This window comes from Microplitis mediator, chromosome 11 (assembly GCF_029852145.1).
Source record: "Microplitis mediator isolate UGA2020A chromosome 11, iyMicMedi2.1, whole genome shotgun sequence".
Classification (NCBI taxonomy): domain Eukaryota; kingdom Metazoa; phylum Arthropoda; class Insecta; order Hymenoptera; family Braconidae; genus Microplitis; species Microplitis mediator.
Genome location: NC_079979.1, coordinates 14,700,103 through 14,723,916, shown reverse-complemented (window position 1 = coordinate 14,723,916; position 23,814 = coordinate 14,700,103). Strand labels below are relative to the sequence as shown.

General features: G+C 25.6%; 1 protein-coding gene and 1 long non-coding RNA gene across 6 annotated transcripts in view; one reads left to right on the top strand and one right to left on the bottom strand.

Annotated features, from left to right (window-relative positions):
• LOC130678040 (uncharacterized) overlaps nt 1-23,814 on the top strand; it is a 181,556-nt gene that overhangs the window by 6,324 nt on the left and 151,418 nt on the right. The window lies entirely within an intron of this gene.
• Nucleotides 791-23,814, bottom strand: part of LOC130678028 (nucleolysin TIAR) — a 206,770-nt gene continuing 183,746 nt past the window's right edge. For 4 of the 5 annotated variants that reach the window (XM_057485006.1, XM_057485008.1, XM_057485009.1 and 1 more), the window contains 6 exons: nt 22,720-22,822; nt 19,808-19,988; nt 16,384-16,513; nt 11,745-11,992; nt 11,480-11,660; nt 791-8,924 (listed from right to left, as the gene is read on the bottom strand). In XM_057485006.1, coding sequence (XP_057340989.1) covers nt 8,883-8,924; nt 11,480-11,660; nt 11,745-11,992; nt 16,384-16,513; nt 19,808-19,988; nt 22,720-22,822 — 885 coding nt within the window. In that variant the 3' untranslated portion in view covers nt 791-8,882. Of the gene's footprint in view, nt 8,947-11,479; nt 11,661-11,744; nt 11,993-16,383; nt 16,514-19,807; nt 19,989-22,719; nt 22,823-23,814 lie in introns of all 5 variants that reach the window. The other variant, XM_057485007.1, reaches the window with a different exon arrangement.

The window sequence follows — 23,814 nt, the reverse complement described above, 5'->3', positions numbered from 1 at the left end:
AAGTTACGATTTCACCGAGATATTGATTTTTAAAAAAATTATTTACAGTTGACATCAACTAGGAGTTAAACAAAATTTGTTAAATAACTTTCAGTAAAATTTTCATGTCAAACTTTTTAAGCTAAAATTTATTTACCAAATTTCGTTTAACTCCTTATAAATAACAACTGTGAGTAATTTTTTTTTAAATCCATATTTCGGCGAAATCGTAACTGCCCTAATTAAAAATTCCGACTGAAACCGCTAAATTCCGATTGGTTCCGATTGAAAGTCTATCGGATTTCAATCGGAATTCATAGGTTTTAATTGGAGTGTTTAATCAGGGTGCGTTGCCCTTTTTTCAATTCATGCTTTAATTTTTTTTAAATTAATTAATTAACTTTTAATACTGTTACGGCAGTTCAAGGTCATTGAATATTTTTAAAAAGTGGGGGAACTGTCTGAGAATGCCCTTAAAATTAAAAAAAAAAAAAACATTTATTTAAAGTATTACGGATAAAAGGAAAAATAAAAGGATAAAAAATGAAATATTACATTTTCTATAATATATTTTACATTATAAATCAACCATACATTAATATTATCTTATAGTAAATGTGTTATCCGTTATATTTTTTTTAGCTTAATTAATATTTATATATATATTATTTTTTATTCATATTTTTATTTTATTTCATACATATATGTATTATTTTGTATTCACTTTTATTTATATCGCATATTTTTTAAATAATGCTATGTTATACATATATGTCTTTATATAGATTTACATACTTAATATCATACATGAATTGTTTTTTTTTAATTTTTTAATTTTTTTTTTTTTCATATTTAATCACACACCACCTTCTTGGCATTAATCTGCCTATTGCATGTCGGTGTATACAAGTATGTCATACTTTTCTATACATCTCCTATTATGTATATATAATATATATAATATATATAATATATATATACTTTATAATATATATATATATGAGCATATACATATAGGTACGTTGTGTGGCTAGGTATGGTTATTTTAAATATACTTAATAGGGTGATTATGTATCAAATTAGATTGTGATTATTTTGATTTTTCGAGCATTTCATTTATTTATTATTAATTTTTATTTTTTTTTCCATTTATTTCAATTCAATTCTTGTACGCAATATCTCGCATTAATTTATTTTAAAATCATACCGTTCGTTAACATTTTATTTTTTTTTTTATTATCTATTCTGTTCATATTATTGTTTATTTATTTATTCATTTATTTAAATCTTCGGTATCAGCCTCGAGTGCATAAAAAAAAAAAAAGATTTTTTTTTATTTGGCAGACCGGAAGAATATTTTATCTCACTGATAAGTGCACTCAACTCTATTATTTTTTTTTCTTTTCGTTTATTTTTTTATTTATTTGATTTTAATTAGTTAGTTTTTTTTCTTTTCTTTGTTTCTTTTTTTTAAATTTTATCTGGTGTCAATATCATCAGTATGCCACAATAAATTGGGACTCATAAATTGTCAACGTGGTTACGTAAATAAAAAAAAATTAAACGGGGACTGAAAATTAATTTAATTAATTAATTATTTAATCATATGTACGGTTTTGTCAATATACAAAAATCTAATACATATATTAATTATTAATGATACTTAAAAACATTTTTTTTACATGATTGCTTTCAATTGTTCTCACATTTTGATAAAATTTTATTTTTTAAATTAATTATACATATTTACCAGTAACTAATTATTTATATATATATATATATATTTATATTTTAATTATAATTATAATTTATAATAAAACCCTAATAAATATTTGCAATACTTTTTTTTTTTTACAATCAATTTAATTTTTGTATTTCAAACAAAAAACTTTAATTTATACAGACTAAAAAATACTTTATACATATTAATTTAAAAAATCAAAACAAATTGTTTAATTTCGTTATCAATTCAATCATCAATTAATTAATATACTATTACACAATTATTTTTATTATTATTATTATTTAAATATAAAAATCTAAATAATTTTGATGTTTAAAAAATAAAAACTTAAAAATTAAATAAATAAATAATCTGGTGTTTAATTATTATTTATTACACCATACGATTTCCACGATTTTATTTGTAATTAACTACATATTCACATATAATTAATCATAATTACCCATATTTATTTTATTTTATTTTTTTTCTTAATTTTTATTTTCTTTCACTAGTCATCATTACACCGATATTATTATGATTTATATTAAAAAAATCATTTTATTTATTACTTTTTTTTTTTATTTATAGAGAAGAGTCCGCGCACTGAGACAATTCCAGTATTTAAATTTAAATTTAGATTTATAATCCCACGAAATATTTTTTTTAACGGGCAATTTATTTGATATAGCAAAAAAAAAAAAAAAAAAAAAAAGTACGAGATTTCGACTTTTTTAATTGCTGTTTAATATACGTACGGTAATTAATGTATGCCATTAATCATTCACTTTTTTTCTTTTATTATTTATTTATGCATAAGATATATACATATATAATCTTACCCGTAGTATGCATATTTATGCAACAATATAATTACATAAATATTATTTATTAGCTAGTCATTCATCATTTATTAATAATAATAATAATTATAATTATTATTATTAATGTATATTGATTTAATTATTTATATTATTTATATTTATATATATTTATATATTTATATCATTTCTGTAGGTTGAAGTTATGAAATTTATATTTTTTTTATTTCTCTGTTTTTTTTTTCTTTTTTTTTACCATCTTATTTTTTTTCAATTTTTTTTTTTACATATACTAACGCTAATTTAATGAAGTGCTCTGTTATCTATATATTTATGTATGTATATAATAGTCGGCTTTACACAGATGTGCATGCGTTATTTTGATTATTAGCTCCATTTAATGTACTTCTGTTAAATTCTCAGGATAATTTAATTATAAAAATTAATTTATTAATAAACAATAATTAAATTAATATTAACATTATTACAAGTCATTGCTATATCACATCCTTATTTGGTCAATCAATAGTCTTAACTTAAATAAATACTTTTTTTAAAAGTAACTAATAATTGTTAATTATTTTTTAATGGACAAAATAAAAAAACAATTTATTAAATTAAATAAATAAATTGCCGAGATCAAAAGTTTTAAAAATTTTTAAGTAACTAAAAATATCGACTAGATTATTTAAGTAAATATAAATAAAAAAAAAAAAGAAACAATGTATACATACAATTTAATTAATATAATGAGAGGCAGTAGTACATTTATGGAATTTTATTTAAATGTGCGCGTATGAGTACATAATAATTATTACTCAGTCAGTTTATTAAATGCGCGGCAATGTTTGTCTTAGATGATTATTAATAAGATTAGGTGCCATTTACCAACATTATTGTTATGGTATGTTATTTTTTTTTTTTTTTTTAAATTTAATATTATTTATTTTATCTTATATATGCTGGGCTAAGTCCTAGGGTAATTATTTAAATTTCTATTGCTGTATTTTCACAATTATTCTAGAGGTGCATAGTGTGGATACTGTGTATATTTACTCAGTTATTATTATAATTATTATTATATGGGCCCCACAAGTGGGTTGATGTATCATTATTATCACCAGTTAATAAGATATAATTGAATTTTACTTAAAATTTATTATTTTCCTAGTGTATAATATTTTTTTTTATTTTTCAACTTTTTTACACAAAGACTATCCTTTATGACTTTTATAGTGTATATTTTGATCGTTTCTCAGTGTTTTTTTTTTTTTTTGTTTAAATTTAAAAATTTTTTTCCATTAATCATTATTATTATAATAATAATTATTATTTATTTTTATTATCATAGCTATTATTTTTTGCATATATGGTAATTAAATAATGTACTTACAGATAAACTATCTAGCATTCCGATTAAAACAGCATTAATTTGTTTCTTATCATCGTCTTCACATTCTAATCGCGTTTTATTCGTTATCTACTTAAGTATTAGTCTAAAATCAAATTTTGTATGCTCCTTCCTCCACTGCGCTTGTGTCACTAATGTATTAAGAGTTTCAATGCTAACTACAATTTATGTATATATATATATACACACATATATATATATATATATATGTATGAATGTATATTATACTTGCTAACTAAGGAAATTGATACAATTCCGGAATTTAGTCAAGATATTATTTTATGGAGAAGAAAAAATTATTATTATTTTATATAATCATAATTTTATTATTTAAATTTATTGTAATTATTAAAATTTTAGTATTAAATATATCGGTCGAATTTTTGGTTCATTAACTCACTGTTAGATAGAAAATTATAAAAAAAAAATATTTTACAGATATGAGATAATAAAATTTGAATTAAAATATTAACATAAAAATTATAATGAAATCAATCACTAACTTTTGGGTTTATTTGATGAAAACATTAATAAATAGAAATTAAAGTCAAAACTTGTAATTGTCAAAGAAAAATTTAATTTTTTTGATTAAAGTTCATTCAAATAATTTATAGGAGATCAAGTGTTTTAATAGTTACTTTAAATCTTAATGATCACATGGGATCCACTAACAGACTCCAGACAATTTTCAATTCCAAATTTCTACACCTAATTTCTCGAACTTTTAATTCCAAAATTCTCAATAGCTATTAAATTACAAAAAAAAAAACTGCCATTTGGCAGCCAGAATGGAAAATAGATTTTTTTTTAATTTTCTGCACTGCCCTGATTTTTCGCTAGCTCGCGCTTAGTTTTAAATGAAGACGGCCCCTGTTCATTTTTACTAGGGTTGAAGCCAATTTTTTAAAGTCAGTTTTTTAATCCGATATTCTGAATCCGCGATTTAAATATTGTTAGTATACTTATATATTTATATATGAATGTACGAGCAATACTAATTTAATCACATATTACTGGAATCTCGGATTGACAATCTAGCTTCGGGTAAACGTGGTTGTATCTATAGACCGAGTTATTGATATTACATTTAAAGTCGGCTTAATGAGAATTAAAATTTCTAAAGTAAAGAACCCTTGAATTTTTCGATAATTCAATATTCACGAAGATACTTTCAAAAAACCAATCACACTTTTTTTTCTTAGTAATATTGAAATTTTCGATGCCAAATTTTGCACTTAATTTATTAAAATAAGTATAATTTTTGAAAAGTTAAATTTCATCGATTCTCTATCAAAGTCAATTTATTCCCCAATAATTTGCCACATGATTTAGTTCAAAATATTTAAAATTATGAAAGTTAAGAGTATTTTTATGCAAAAAGTTGCTTACTTTTTTTATAATTCAAAACTAAAATTAAAAATAAAAATCTATTCCCGCTTATATAAAAATGTTCAAATACTATTTCTATAAAATTTGTATTGAAAATATTTAGTTTCATTTCTACAATTGATCAAAGATGCTGAGGCCTTATAGACTTATTGCGATCCTTATGATTTTTGCCAGAAATGAAACCATCAAGGGTTAATTAATAATTGTTTTAAAATTACGAGCGTAGTTATCCTGCGAATAATTAAAAGAATTCAAACAATCAAATATGTGATCATATCCTTAACAACTTTTTCATAAGCACCGTATATTCTATAAATAATATCGAATTATTGCACAAAATATCTCAACTTTATTCCTAAATTGTAACAATTTAATATTTCTTAAATATATATATGTATGTTTTTACCTCATCATTCATTTATTTATTTATTTATTTTTGTATTAGATTATTTTGCTTATTCTGAGTCTCCATCACAATGATACGACAATACCTATGTTTCTTTATATATTTGGTAAAAATGGGAGACGGGAAACGAGGTTATAGCCGAGGAAGCTGATCGAAAAAACATAATTTCAATTTAAAAAAGTTATTTTAAAAAATAAATAAATGTATAGTTATAATATCAGGTGTAAATAAATAAAGTAAATTTAAGCATTTTCCAAAGCACATTGGAGATGGGAAATTGATGCAAGCATTTCAAAAAATTCATTTAACAAATTAATAATAATAATAAATAAAAATTTATATGAATGAAGTAATAAAGGGTAATACGTTAGTAATAATAATGCGATTATATAATTAACTATTGGACTGTTGAAATTTATACAATTTTGGGATTGCTCATTATATAAGCTTATTACTTATTATTATAATTATAATAATAATAATAATTATCATCATCATCATCATCATCCATTATCTAGGCGTGTGCGTACAATAATAACACACACGTCATTTCATTTGTCAAATTACCAATCTACTAATTTGATATATGTATACAATGAAATCTCCCGTATCTCTCGACTTTGTTCCCATCTCACCGCATTTTTATAAAATTTTTTTTATTATTATTTTTTTTCGACCTAACTAATAATTTACATCATTTCGTTCATTTAATTAATTAGTTAATTAATTACTTTTTTAATTCATTTTTTAAAATTTATTTCACGTCATAATTTTTTTAATGTTTTCGGACGCAGTTTCGCGGTATACAACTCGGTTAATTAAGTCCCCCCATTTTAAATGAGAGAACGCCGAGAAGCACCGTATTCACTAAACTATTTAACTACATTTACACTTAAAATTTAATTTTATGTTAATAATATTCATTATATGTTTGTATTAGTTTTTAGTTTATTATTTTTTTTGTATAATAATAATAATGCACCCGTATATGCATGCACTTTGCTAATCAATCACTGATTTATTTCATTTCCTTTATCCTCTTAGTTATTTTATTTATTTTATCTACTGATAAATTGGATATTAGATGTTTTTCATTAACTTTTTTTTTTTAATATGATTATTTTTAATTTTTAACGATTCATGTTCCACGTTTGCCATGACCTTTTTAAGGCTTCTCGGTTTAGTTATGTACGTTTAAGATAGAGAGACATCTAAACTTAATATTAATATTCGTTGATTCGTGTTTTGTTATTTATTTTTCAATTAAAATTTTTTTTAATTAAAAAAAAAAAAGAATTTAATCAAACACTTGTACAAGAAAATTGACTAAAAAAAATAACAATAATTTTAAATAATTTATTTACATCTACGTTTAATTATCCTCATTGATTTTTGTATCACATTCATTCGTAAATTATTCCAAAATATAAAATGTCAAATTAAAATGATAAATTAATTTTAAATAAATAATAATTAATTGAATTTTTCAATTTATCCATCACAATTTAAACAAAGCGTAGTTATTATATTTTTTTTTTAATATTATTTTAAAAGAAATTGCTCAAAATATGTTAAATTGATACAATTACAATTGTACGTTTATATTCGATGTACATTGTCAACGTTTGTTTTTATTTATTTTATTTAATATTATTATTATTATTATTATTATTATTATTATTATTATTGTTATTATGATTATTATTATTATTAAAATATCTGGTTGTTTAATGAGTGTTAATTATTACTGTTTCGCAAAAAAATGGCAATAAAAAAAAATTCCTCGTATATGTAAATAAAAATTTTTCGTACGACGGGAAGTAATAATCCGTGTATACAAAAATGACGTCACTACAGGCAATTTATTAACACGCGTACATATACTGGGATGATAAAACGTCATTTGTGATATTAAGATAAATGTTTGTTTAACGATGTTATATACTGTCAATACTTTTTTTTTTATTTTGACAATATTTGTTTTGACATGTCGATGTTTTTATATTATCCATCGGTATTGGGCTTTTTTATTATTTCTGTTATTATTAATCATTATTTATTATTATTATTACTATTGTTATTATTATTATTATTATTATTATTATTATTATTATTATTATTATTATTATTATTATTATTATTATTATTATTATTTATTTTTTAGTGCGCATTTTACACACAACAATCTCCAATGATGACTTGTGCGCTATAATAATTGTTGGAATAAAAAAAAAAATTACTATTACCACAAAACAGATTATTGGGATCATATATCATTAAATGACAAATTTATTAGTTTTTAATTCCAAAATTTATTCCGGGAATAAGTTAATGGCTAATACACTAGATTCTCCACTGCCTAAATCATTTTTTTTTAATTATTATTATTATTATTATTATTATTATTATTATTATTATATTTTTTAAAATTGTATTAGGATTCTGTAATCGGGTTTTTTTTGTCGACGTACAAACTACCAATACAAAAATAATGGTAATATTTGACGTGAATTATCACCGCAAATATTAAATCCACATTCGCTAGTAATCATGATCAAATAATTTACACACAGCTTCGTCGATTATTTTATTAAGTACAACATACATCCTTGGTGTATTTTGGATTATTCAATATATATATATACATATATATTGAATTTCATTAGGTATTGAAGGATTACCCGTACACGATTGATTGCTAAACTCATGCTCGGTTAATACACATTTAAATACATGTATATGTATATAAACATATACGGATAAATAATAATGTTCTAAATTCGTATCACTTACAACACAAAACGCAATATACGGTGGAAAATTTATGATTTTGATTACGACACAGAAGTAATTGAAAACAATTGGTCAGTGTTGTTCCCTTATGTCCTTTTTTCAAAATATTTTTTTTTTTTTAAGACAATGCACAGGAATTTAAAATAAATAATAATTAACTGTTAATATAACTTTGATCTAATAATCATAAACCGATATTCACATAGATATTATTAAGTTACATTCCATAAATCTTAGTTGATCGTGGTGTTCTTATTGTTGTGCCTTTGATGCAGACGATGCTAGTGGTAAGAGGATAGTTGTTGCTATAGGTGATAGTTGTTGTTCCTATTGGTGAATTGCTTGGATGCTTCTTTACCATCACACTAGAAGACTAGGTGTCAGCCAATCCTCATCCGCTAGCTGAACCGCAACCAAGAACACACTTTACCATTTGAACATACAAACGATAATTCAGATGTTTTAATTTTTTTTCGTGATCGTACTAATTACAAGTGATTATTTTATTAATATTTTTACACTGTAAAAAAAACCGGAGCAAGTCCATGCGGTGGAGGTGTTAAAATTTTCGGTGTTAAATTTAAACACCGAAAGCGGTGTTAAGATAATACCGCTGACGGTGTAAATATTCTTTACTGGTGTTAAAAAAACTTCCCGGTGTTATAATTTTTTTTGTGTTGAAAATATTTTATTTTGTGAATATTTTTATTTACTCGATTACTACAGTTAAACAACGTTTTTATTAATTAATTAAATTATTGGGGATTGAAATGGTGGACGTAAAATTGTGTAATTTTTTAAATACAGTCGACTACCCGTCATAAGCCTGGTTATGGGACGTAGGGGAAATTTTTCTTTGAATTTCAGTCATACCACCACCATGCGTTTATTTTTGTTCTTGGCTACCCGTTAGAAGCCTGTTTTATTTTACATCTTTTTTAGTGCTTATAGCTAAAATAAATACTTATCTTTTTACACTAATAGTAATTTTAATGCAAAAAATTAGAATGATAATAGGATTGATTACAGTAATAACCAAAATAATCATTTTATTGATGAACTTAATGCTCAATAAAACTTTTCAATTGTAACAGAAGCTTTGAATGTAATTCATGATTACAATTATGAATGATAAGAATATTTTACTTAATAGTGATTGAATTATTCTCTGCGAAACATAGATAGTAAATTTTCATCATTAATTTGTCTATTTTTCCTATTCTTAGTCTATAATTTTGACAATTTTAACGGAAGCTTATAACGGGTTCTCTCTAGTACGAAATTCTTTAGAGTGATTAAGTGGGGAACGCTCTTTAGACTCAGTAACTCCCAATTGAGGGGAAGAGCCTTATAACGGGTATTCGGCTGTATAACATAAATAATCATTTAAATAAGTAAGGGAGGGTGGGGCAGAGCGGCCCCCCTAAGCCAATTATTATTTTTTGTGGCTTTCAACCATAAGATCACTTTACTTTTGTCCTATTTCGAACAAATTTATGGACATTTTGCCAAAATTCTGAAATTTTTTTTTTTTTTTGTGGGGCAGAGCGCCCTCCCTTCAAAAAGTGAGAAAAAAATTTTTTTTTTCGTTTTTTTTTTTTAAATTGTTTTCATCATTAAGAATGTATTTCTTTCTCTTGACAACTATTTTTGGTTTTATATTACTCGAAAAACATTTTTTAAAGCGTAAAAAATCGTTCACTCTCGATTACCTTAATTACTAATTGTTATTTAATAAAAAAAAAAATCAATTCTATAATTTTACTTTATTTCAAAAATTTATCAACTAAAAAAAAAAAATTAATTTTTATAAATTTTTAGTGACCAAATTTGCCTCTTACATAGAGAAACGGCCGAAAAATATGAAAAAATAGTTTTTTCGAAAGTTTCGACTTGTCCATTTTGCCCCAAATGTCATGCGTAGGGGTAAAAATGCGCAAACATATCGGATTTATAGTAATTAGTCGAAAAAAAAAAAATTTTTTTTTTTGGTCAAAATTTCAGGGGGGCCGCTCTGCCCCACCCTCCCCTACATAGCAAAATTGAAATTTCCCCCTGATAATATTCATTAAATTTTTATATTTTTTTGTACGTAATATATAGTTTTTTCTGATTTCTATACGTGGATTTTTTTTTAAACTGATTTAACACCGGTATTTTAACACCGCCTACACCTGTGTTTTTTCATTTTAACACCGTTCTTTTTACAGTGCAATAGACTCTAAAAAAAATTATAAATAATTAAACTTTGTGATTCGGTTATTTATTTACTTTTGTCAATGACTACTTTTTTTTTATTATGAATTTCTTTTCATATGCTAATTTTAAAGTTAAAACTAAGAAGTTCATGTGAGTTCGAAACTCATTTTAGAAGGTTAAAGTGCCCTATTTTAAGTTTAATATTTTCTGTTCATATTAAACAGTTTTCAAGAGCTCGTGAGTTTACTAGATAAATTCAAAGCAAGTGTCTAATAATTTTTTTTTTTTTAAATTATTACTTTCATTATTATTAAATTTTTAATATATAAATATTTTGACACTCGAAAAATAATAAAGCTTGAGTTGTAATTAAAAATATAAAATTATTTTTAAAAAATATTAAAACAATATTTACGCGGTGAAAATAAAACACTCAACCATTCTAGATATTTTTTTAAGTCACATTAAAAATAATGTAAAAAAAAAAAGTTCTCAGTTATTATTACCAGAACCAGGACATTAATTAACCTTTTCTCGACGCTCCCAAACCTCGAGCGAATAAAAAAAAAAAATTTAATTAAAAACCACTTAAAATTACAACAGCTTGATTTATTAATGTCCATAACGTTGTTAGCAATAACCGATAGATGTTTTTTTTTTTTAAGGTAATTAACATAAAAGTGAAAATAATAAATCTATAAAATAGTGAAAAATAAAATAAGAAAAAATGTAAAAAATAAAAATAGCCGTGCGTTTACCTGGAATTGTTGCATAGGATAGGCCATCATTTGTGCAGGTGGAGGTTGAGGTTGAGGTGCAGCCTGTACTCCTGGGGGTGCCGTCACTGTTGTAGCGTGATGTGGTGGTAACTGAGGTCCACCAGGTAAACCTTGGCCCCATCCAGGTGCAGTACCTGCTGCATGTACGCCCATACCCATTCTATACATAGACGTTTAATTATTATTATAAATAGTGAAAGCAAATAATTAAATATATAATGAAATAAGTATAAAAATAAATTACCCCATGTACTGAGCTTGTTGATAACCAGCAAATTGACCATAAGTGTAGCCTTGCATACCTTGAAGAAATCCACCAGCTTGCATTTGAGTTGCCGCCGTTGTCGGATAAGATTGTGGTGGATACCAATATCCTAGTTGACCTGTGCCACCAACACCACCGACATTTCCAACACTTCCTACACCCGCCGCAGCAGCAGCAGCCGCGGCCGCTGCTGCTGCATAATATGGATATGTTGTCGAGGAAAGTGCCTATGTAGTAGATATAATGCATAAACTTTTTACATACATACTTATATATACATATATGTGTATATATATGTTGAAATAAATACATTAAAAGCAATCACAATCGACCATCAGCAATTATTCTACAGCAATTCTACTTCTCATTACTTAACTTTTGAATATCGATGGCCTAATTAGCAAAACCCCCAATGCCTTTGTATGCTATTCTATTGGAGTCATTTGGTATTGGCTTAGTAATTAGGCCATCGATATTGAGATTATACGGTTTTAACTTCCTGCTTTAAAAGTTGCCAACTTACGGGATTTTAAATTACATTTTTTTTTTTTTTTTATTTCTAAGTAATTTCATTTCTTTCCGGTAAATTCCACTTACTCTTATTATCTTACGCATAAATTATTGTTATGTTATTTTATTGAAAATTATTTTAACGTCGAAATTTTTTTTCAAAATCAACTTAGTTATTTAGGCATTAAATGACAGTCTTCTTTTAAAAAGTTACATAAACAGCTTTTATAAAATTTATCAAGTCACTGTGAAAAAAAGATTTTATTTTTGGTAACATTAATCATCAATATTTTTATACACACTGTAAAAAATTGGGAGTGAATTCAGAGTGATTACGGATTTTATTTAAATCCGAATTCACTCCGTCACTCGGAGTCCTGGATAGGAGTTTTTAAAGAAAATCACCCCACATACGGAGTAAATAAAGTTTCTTTTTTCAGTGCAGTGATTTCGGAGTAATGTGGATTTATTTAAATCCGACTTGGAGTTTTAATATTAAGAGGATTTGCCATCTATTCTCTTTCTCACACACAAGTGAACAAACGAAACGGTCCTTGTTGCACTTACATTAGCAAATGGAAATTTAAAATCAGCCGTTCTTAGATATAAACTGAAATTTCCGAACCAAAAGCATTTTATTCGATAAATAATAATTTTACGCATCGAGTGAAATATTTTATTTGATGATTTGGGTCTTTATCTATGAAAATGGTTCATTTAAAATCACCTATTTCACTCTTAAAATAAACTCTTTTTAGGAAAAAATTTTACTCTGAACGGGATTTTATTATTATTAAATTAAACTTCCCTCCGGATTTACTCTTCGTTCACTCCGCTAATTTTTTACAGTGTACTGTTAAAAATTTTCCTTGAAATTTAAAACGAATTCCTTGAATTTATTAACAAGTTAAAATCAGTCAGAAATTTAAAATATAAATTAACTTATTTATATACTTTATTTTTACATTGTTGTGAATTTTCAAGTCATAAAAATTAAAATCATGATTTATATTATTTTATTTCACTTAAATAATTATTTCTTATTGTCCATGAGTCAATTAATTTGAAATAATATTTATTTTAAAGCTGATAGTTCTTTTAAAGACCTTAATTCTAGTTGAAAAGTATTTTTTTTTTTATGCAGAATTAGTTTTTTTAATATGAGAAATTTCACAGCAAGACTAATAAACGCACATTATAAAAAACTAATTAAGGTTTTAAAAAAAAAATTAGTACTGTATTTTTTAAATAGTCATATTGTATTTTCATTAAAGATTATCACTGTAAAAAAAAACCGGTGTGAGAGTTCACGTTGCTCTGGTGCTAAAGTTATCGATGTTAAATTTAACCCCGAAAACGGTGTTACAATAACTCGGTGATAAGCGGTGTTAAAAAAAATCTATTTTTACTTTTGAATTATCAGGATTCGAATTTTATTTTAAATAAAATAAAAATTTTTAACCATACCTGCACTGAAAGTTCAAATTCCTACCCTGTTTAGAGGGAAGAAAGTCATTATTTTCTCTTATGAGAAAGCAAATGATAAAAATTAGTGCATGCGCCATTCTTCCCACAAACAGAGGCACAAATTTAAACTTTCAGATACAGATTTGGTGAAAAATTGTATACACACCACGGAGGAAAGCAGGACGTCCTAATTCATGTGTTTGCTACCTTCGCATTTGGCGGATAAGCAATTATACACGCGGCTTGGAATGTCCTGCTTTTCTCTCTTGGTGTGTAATAGGGCAGAGCGGGGCTAGTTGATCATAGGGGCAAGTTGTGCAATCGAAATATCTCGAAAACAACTTACAACAAAAGTTTAAATGGTCCAAAGAAAGGGTTACGGGAGGAGAACACATTGCATGATTATCAATTGTCATCCGGTGCTCAGACTAATTAACAGAAAGCTTTGTTTTTTTTTACGTCAAAAAAAAAAAAAAACAAAAAAAAAAGAGATCTTCAGGACTTTTCTCCAATACTCGTATAAAAATACTTTTTCGTGATCACGTAGGTATTCAAAAATAACTTAATTATTGCTCTTTCGATTATATATGGTTATTTATTTTTAACTCTTATCATCTTTTTATAATTCAACTTTTACTTTGTTGCCTCCTTTGGAGCTAGTCGAGCAAAGCGAGCTGAATGCATAAATACGTGCCGAGCGTTGGTCTAACCTATATGTTTGTATACGCATGCAATTGTGATGGTGACAAAAATGATTTAATAATTTGCGATTGTTAATCATCTAGCAATATTTTTGGTCTCATAATTAGTCACTACTTTAATTTTATATTTATTTACTTAATAATTATTATTAAATATATAATTTTAAATACAAAAAGTGTAATAATAATCCAAAGATTGGGAAGTTTTAATTTTGTTTGATTTTATTTTAAATATCAAAGTTATAATAATAATATAAGTATGCAACAATCATAATAAATAAATATTTGCTTGTTAATTACAATTTTATGTTGTATTCACATGATTTTATACAGCCATTCCATTTATTTTAGCCGTTGCACAACTAGCCCCATACTATGCTCAACTAGCCCCACTAGTGGGCAATTTGGAGCGCTCTCGCATTTCTGGGAATAACTCGTAAATTTACACTCGGATTGTTTTTGTGTCGCTAGACCTTTTGAAGAAGACTAAATTACGAACTTAACAGTACATGAATTGATTAAATCCGATGCATCGTCTTAAAGTTATGGAAGATCAAACCAAAAAGTGATCAACTAGCCCCACGCTGCCCGATATACTGTTATTGTTTAAAAAATTATTGATGCGACAGGTTTACAAATTTTTGGAGGAATCCAATGAATATTTGTCCACAATTAAATGTTAATGTTACTGTATAAAATATGAGAAAACAAATTTTTATGATTAAAGTCTCTTTGCGAACTAAATCAGCGAGAAATAGTATATTATACACCAAGGGAAAAAAGTAAGATATTCCAACCCGCGTGTATAATTGCCAACTTGAGCCCAAGGTAATGGTGGCAAACATGCGGATTCGGATGTCCTTTCTTTCTCCGTGGTATGTATATACAATTTTTCATCAGATCTACAACTGAAAGTTTGAATTTTTGCCTCTGTTTGCCTTTTAAATAGGGCAGGACGAAACTTTCGGTGCGGGTATAGTGAAAAATTAAATAAACTTATCAATGATTAATTCATCATCTTTAAATCAGTTATTACCGTATGAAAAACATCAGAGTTATAAGAAAAATATTATTATATTGTTCCTAAATATTTAATTTGATATGTGATCAAAAATTGATGCAACTTATTCAGTTCAATAAAAGTGCCATTGCTTATTTTATAGGTTATAAAATTGTTTTTATCTCAATTAACGATAATATCGTAATTTTAGCGAAATATTATTGTTTTTTCTTTTTTTTTTAAATTTTAAAAAAATGTATACTCACACACTCATATTCCGACCAAAGTTATTTTATCCCGGATGTATACCGTTTTAACACCGGTTGAATATCACCATTATAGATTACATTAGTGTGAGTTTATTTTAACACCGCTTTTTTTTACAGTGTACTTGAGTTTTTATAATTATATGAAAAAAATTGATGTTCATATAAAACCAAACAAAATTTTTAACAGTGTATACACAGAAAAAAAAAGTTATCTTGGGACAAGAAAATATTTGGGAAGACAAACGTTTGCGGGAACCAAGTTAAGATTTTCTTGAGCCAACAAAATTTGACTCGGTCAGAAGCGATTTCTACTTTATTCTAGAAAATTGAAGTTTAAAAAAAAAAATTTCTTGAATCAAAAAAATTTATCTTCAATCGAGAATTTTTTTTTCTGTGTATTACTAATAATAATATTTTTTTATTAATTATTAGCAGTGATGGTTAACGTAAAAGCAAATAGATGTATTAAATATAGACGGTTGCAAACAATTTATAAATATTTATATATAAATATATTTATCTCCGGTTTACATATACGAGTATATAAATAGGGGATATATATTCATATTCATGTGTTCCAAATGAAATTGAATGCATAAGCAGTATGTTTTCATGTATATATATATATATATATATATAGATCTAAAATCAAATGCTACTGTAATATTTACCTGTCCGGTTTGCTGAGCGTTATTTGGATCTCCACTCTCTTTACCCCAACTGCACTTAACAGTCTGCCCGTTGATATCCGCGTTGTGAACCGCAACGATTGCGTGTGTTGCTGATTCTTTCGTGGAGAATCTGGAACAAAAAATCAATCACTTTATTCTTTTATACAATATAATACTAACTGCCCTTCACTCATTTTAAACTAAAAGTAAAAAAATAACAAAAACTAAATTACATTCTGCTGTTCACGCTAAAGAAAATAAAAAATTTACATTTAGATTAAACTGTTGAACTATTTTTTTTACAAATAAAATAAATTGATTTAATTTTTTTATAGAAAAAATTTACTACAAGTACTTTGTAGTGAAAATTGGGTATATCGATTTTATGAACGTTTGAATATTGATTAGTTAATAATTGACGAATTATATAATGGATAAATTATTTTAATAATTTCACGTTAATTGATATAAATTATTTTATTTAATTAGTGCTAATGCATTTGGTATATTCAAAATTATTTTATTTTTATTTTTAAATAAACTTTTTTCAACTCACTTTTTAAGAGACATCTTATTTCATTATTAACTCTTGACTTGAAAACTATTTCAAGTTATTTTTTATAAACTTTAGTTTGAGTTAAAACTTTTTATTAATCTTTTGTATTTTTTTTTCTTAAGTTCATTAAAGTTCATCTCATTGTTACCATAATTAGTTCATCTATTTAACAAAATTTTTGTTTTTATTGTTAAATACTACAATCAATCAAAATAAATTTTTGAGTGACATTTTATCTGCATGTGGGCCATATCGCTGATGATTGGAAGTAATAATTATAATGAATGATTTAGTTATTATTATTACAGGATACTATTTAAACATAAATTTTGTGATTAAATTGCATAATTGTTGAAAATTTGATTTTTTTTTAAATTGGATCTTGGGTATCAAATTAAAGCCGATCTATAAATTATCATTTTATTAAAAAAAAAAACTAACTTTCACAAGTTTCCATAACTACGGGAGAAATAATTATGATAAAAGTTTTTAGATCTTATAGTAATGATTACCATACTTATGGGAATAGTTTCTACAGTTTAGTAGGAATAAATCCTATAACTACATTGGAACAGTTCCTAGGTGCGTATGGGAATAAACCCTATTAGAATAATAAATCGTCATTTATAATTATTTAAGAAATTATTAAATTTACAAAAACATATTTAATGATAATAATAAACATAAAGAATTGTAAACATAAATGTATCAATATATTTCTTTCATGTATGACAAGTCCTAATTTTTTCACTTGATCATAAGGTAATTTAACGATATTTTATGAGACAAATATTGATAACATGAAATGATGTACTCTGTAAAAAATCGGGAGTGATTTCGGAGTGATCTGGATTTTATTTAAATCCGCATTGACTCCGATTCGGAGTTTTAATATTTAAATAAACTCCAATTCGGAGTGAATTTCACTCCAAGGGAATTAAGTAAAATACAGTCATCCACTCCGAATTCACTCCGGATTTAATCCGTGTTCACTCTGAAAATTTTTCACAGTGTAAAGTAACCAAAAATTAAATATAGTTAGTTTATAAGTGGTTGAAGAGGAAATAAATTTGTAAATTATTATTGGCTGTATCAACTCATATTTTATCAAATATTCAAATAATTAAAACCATTTAAGCATAATTATTATTAATTTTTTAAAATCAAATATCGGTTCTGTTACCCAGTGTACTGTTTTTAATTCAAATTCGCATTGTTCATCAAAATTTTCAGTTAACAACATTTTAATTAAAAATAAAAAAAATATTAATTAATTTGAAACTTTTTCGTTAAAAATTCTATTACCCTACGGGTAATTCTGGTCGAGTTTCAAATCACAAAAAATTATGCATAGAGTTTTTAGTATTGAATTTGTTTTATTTGTGTTTGATATTTTTTTTTAACTGCGCGGAAATTTTAAGTTACTGATAAATGAAATTTAATAAATCGACTACTTAACTGACAAGAATTTTTCCAAGTAATTATTTCACTATAGCTATAAAAAATTTTCTTAACACAAGAGCTAACTATTTTTTAAAAAACATATTCTATTGTCAAGAGTATTTTTCCTTTTTCCTTTCAATATACTGACATTTTAATAAATATGTTTCTTCGTACTACACATTAATTATAGAGATACTTAAGTACAAATTAGTTTTGGTCCAGTTTCAAAAAATTTCATAAATTATCCCATTTTCATTTTCACTCGTAAGTAATGTATTACATTTTTTTTTTTTTAATGCATTAGCGTATCCATTAGTCAATGATTTGTGAGTTTTTACTTAAAAAATTTCTACTGTCTACCAAATTGAAACTTTAAATTAAAATATTATAATTTAAAATTAAACCAATTTATAAAATACCTTTATTTACTTATTTTAGATCTTGAAAAGAATTGGTTCAAAAGAGACTTAAGTGAAATGTTCCACATAAAAGGCAATAATACGATCAACTTTAGAACTGATACTAATAACTTAAGTTGTATTTACAATGATATTTTGAATTTTAAACGTCGTTAGAAAATGTAATACAATAATTATAGGTGTCACTGTTGTATTATATTACCTTGATTATTATACACAAGTCAAGACTATATTAGTATTGATGCATTGCTGAACTGATTTTTAGTCAAGAGTATGTATATTTTTATTAATTGTTTTTTTATTTTTAATACATAAAAATGTTAATTCTATTTTATACTACATGCTTAAGATGTATGTTTTTAATATATAAAGAACTATGAACTCGTAAGATTAAGGTAAAATCTCAAGAATTTATATGGTTCATTGTTAATTCTATATCTAAAAGTTATAAATGTGATTATATTTTGTAGTTGCTGAGGAAGTCCCAACAAAGGGACGAAACGTACAACTAACTCAAAGCTGATGTTCTGATTTTTTACCTTGTTCTGACTCCCTGTGATCTATTTATTTATTTATTTATTTATAAAATACCTTTGAATTCTAATTATTATTATTATTCATATAATTAGAGTTGATTTATTTGAGTTATATTGCAGCTATCAACATTATAACATTATAGTACTTGAAATAATCGACGTCAATTAACGCGTTTAATAGGAGATATCTTGTATCTACATCTCAAATTTCATTGAAATACAGACTCAGTGTAATTAAAATATAACCAGATAATTCAACAATGAGTGTGTTGTAGGTACATTGTATTTAGCTAAATTAAACATACAATTTAGATTAAGCATATATATATTTATATAGAGCTACTGAGTTGGTAAAATATAAAATAAAACAATACTGTAGACAATAGAGAGGTTTTAACAATGAAAAAAGTAAATTATGTATATAGTAAATGTTGTAATTCAAATGATTTAGTAAATTTTGAGATAATCACCTTACAAAAGCGTAACCTTTATCCTTGAAGACCCGAATTTCTTGAATAGAACCAAATGGCGAAAAGGTTTTCTGCATCAGCTCCTCTGTAAGGCCATTTGTTAAACCACCACAGTAAACTGTGCAGTTAGTTGGACTGCTCTGATTGTACACCTCGTCAAAGGTTAATGGCTTAGCGTTTGCTAAAATTGTCACAAAATGAACAAGTTTAATCCATTAAAACGGTATATTATTTTCCCATTGAAACAGTATAGCATAGAGATAACATTGAAACGTTAAATATAAATTTTCTTTCATTAAAACCCTTACTATTATTGTTACTGGATCGTTTTTTTAAATAGACTGAATACTATATTAAATTTTTTTTTTTTTTTTTTTTCAAAGTTTAGCAAATTTTTCAATTCTATTGGGAATATTTATCACCGTTCTATTCAAACGTTCGAAATAAATATTTCTAAAGTCAACGTCAGATAATAGAATTCCGATATTGAAAAAAGAAAGAAAATAAAAAAAAAAGTTTTTAAAATAAAATAAAATAAAAGGACAAAGAAAAAACACACACAATGGAAATGGCATATGAAAGAGCACGCGTACAGAGAGTCGTATAGGCGAAGAGCGAGGCAAAGTGACGAGCCACCGCAAAGTGCTCGATAATGCTTTAAACGTTTCGCGGTCGGTACTTAAAGGTAATATCAATTTTCCCACAATAGTGATGCAGTACCAGCCAATTTGCTATGTATACACTGTACTCTATAAATATGTGTAGATGTTTGTATACATATATATTTATGAAATATATATGTATGTTTGTGGTAAAACAGTGACGGAAAAAATTTACTAACATAAATATGTTATTGATTTTAAAAGGGTTGTTACTCTGTGAAAAATGATTTTAGAATGATGAAAAAAATGCACTTCAGAGCTCGAACTTTCTAGTTTATGACCTTTAGCTTTGAAATTTTTAAGCTAGTATAATTTTTAGTGCAGTGGTAAATTTAGTGAAAAATGGGAAAAAGCTATTTTATTTATTTACTTTTTTTTTAGAACGAGTTTGACGTGAAAAAATAAATTTTTTTCGTCTAAAATAGATCGAAAGATCTTGTAGAGAATACTTAAAGATTTTAAAACCGTAGCTTAGATTTCTGTAGGATCATTAGGTCATGAATAATCGGTTGTCAAAGTAAAGTGTGTGATTTTTCCTTTGATATCTGATAACCGGGGAAAAATGGCCGCACAGAGCTCACTTGGCCTCCCTAACTCGAGGAGAAAAGTTATAGCTAACAGCACATGACATCCAAATCAATGGAAAAATTTTTTCTGAGCAAAGCTATCAGAAGATGAAAAAAAACATTTCGATTACTTTTTTCCTACTTGTTTTACAATCACTCACTAGTAATATGTAAACAAAACAAAAAAAAAAATTGTTGAATCAAAGGTCAACAACTAGAAACTTTAATCTTCAAAAAGCCTTTTTTTAATCCCAAGATTATTTTACTAACTCATATTTTCAGTGAATCTCTACAGATAAATTGAAATAATTGTTTTTAATTAGTAAAAAAAAATTAATAAATAATTAATGCTAATCTACTAGAGTTAAATATTCATAAACATTTAATACAAAAATAAAATATTTATTTTTTTTATAAATATGTTATAGATAAAAAAGTATTTCTGTTTAAATTTCCAACGATATTGACTTGATAGCGAATTTAAAATGGATTAGACAATTTATGTGATCAATAATAATAAAAGCAAAGAGAATAAAATATTAAAAACATTTTTTTTCCTCTTTATTCGATTTTGCTCTGGTTTTCTAAACGCACGTATGCATGACATATATATTGTCTCGTGCGCTTAAGGTATGTACACGTATGTGTGTTTTATTAGGTACGTAGTTATTCATTTATTTAAAGGTGTATACGTGTATGTTGTATTTACGTTCATATATACTTGTGTGAATTTGCAAGTAGTGTTGTGATGCACAGTCAGCCAATCAAAAACTTGGCGCAACAAGCAAAACCGAGTGGTTGTAGTATAGGATGTTGCCGTCAGGGGAATTGGTGTATATACAATCGGGCAGTCGACAACGCACGTTCAATGGTTCGTTGGCAGTTTTGCTTATTAATATTTCGCAATAGTCTATAGGCTTATACATATATATAAATATACATGTACTAGTACTAAACTAGCAAAACTCACACCCAAAATACACAGGCACAATACACAGTCGTTCAACCCCTTGTCGACATTTAGAATAAAAAATCAACTACTATAATAGAATAAAATAATAAATAAATAAACAAACAAACACATAAATAAATAATTGTGATGCAAGTGTTGGCCTAAATTATATACTTACCATTGGGGCTTAACATTTAAAGTTATGCCGACTAAGCAATTTTTTACTTTTATTATTATTATTTTTCTTTTTAAATAAAAATAAGTTCAAAGTTCTTGGTGAGTACTAATTAAAGAGTACGCAAAATGAAATTAGTTGGTCGACTGCATACAGAAATAAGAGGGTAAAAGTGAGCAAGAGTAAAAAAAATATAATAATAATAATAATAATATTAAAGAGTAAGAGTAAGAACGAGAATGAGAGAGAAAGAGCAACTTTGTCTGGAAACCGCTCACGATATTATAATAATGCCTTCACTTTCAGTCTACACTTTGCCTTTAAGGTACCGTTACAAAAGTCCATTGAGCTTGTTGCATATATCGTTAAATAAAATATAACTTTACCAATAACTTTAATAATTTACATAGAGCATTAAATAAATATTATTTATAAAAAATAGTAATCATAAGAAATTAAATGAAGAAAAATTGAATATAAATAAATTGATAAAAAAAAAAAAATAAGGGAATGTAAAATGAAATAAAAATAAAATGAAATGAAATAAATAAATTTACCTTCCGATTTGGGAGGTGGTGGTTTACGTGTCGCCCAATTTGTTCGGATGCTTCTGCTGCCAAGCCACTGGCCATTCATCGCGCCAATTGCACTCTCCGCCTCCTGAAAAATAAAAAAAAAATAAACGTAATAAACTTAAATGTACATTGCAGTCTTTACCTTCAGCTGTCAAGAAGTGGGTTTGCCTATGTGATTGACCGCATTTATATCTCAACTTTAATTTATTTCTTGATTTTATTTTTACAATAAAAGTTTTTTTATAAAAATAAATTTATATGTAAATAAATAAATATAATGAAATAAAAAAAAATAATTAGTGAATATTAATTTATTCATTGAAGCTTGTAGAATAAAATACAATGAAAAATAATTACCGACATAGGGCCAATTAAATATTATTTAATTGTTAATTAAAAAATGCGCATTGATATTTATAAATTTATTAATTAATGATATAATTGATTTAGTAAACACATTGTTTATTGTTATTTTAAACAAATATTAAATGTTATGTCACGTGATGTAGAACATTGATGAAGTGGGTTAACTTTTGAATAATAATAATAATAATAACAATAATAACAATAATAATAATAATAATGATGATGAAAAAATAAAAAGTATTAACAAGTGAACAGGCCTCGAGTGACCAGACTAGTGTCAGAACACAGTATACTAACAGGGAAAAGGGAAAAGTTGAGCAATCTAGTTGAATGACTAAGTCAAAGCCAACAACAACAGTTACGGTTACAACTAAACAGTAAGTTGACTTACACGTGGCGTTCAAATAACTTTATTTAGTTAAACATTGAGACCTGGATATAAGCACTTAATTATACACTACAGTTGTCCTTATTTATTGAGTTTAAGTTCTAAGTACACATATATTTTCACGGGTTATTTTTGAATCTTAGTTATTAACGATATTTATGCCGGCGAATTAAATATTAAAACAGCTTTGATAATTTTTTTGTTGGTATGCAAAAGTAGAAATCCACTTATTTTGGCCTTTAAAATTTTTTATAGTTATACAAGTTTAATTTTTCTTTCCATTGTTCTCTATTTCTCGGCAAATTGAATAAAAAATATAGAGC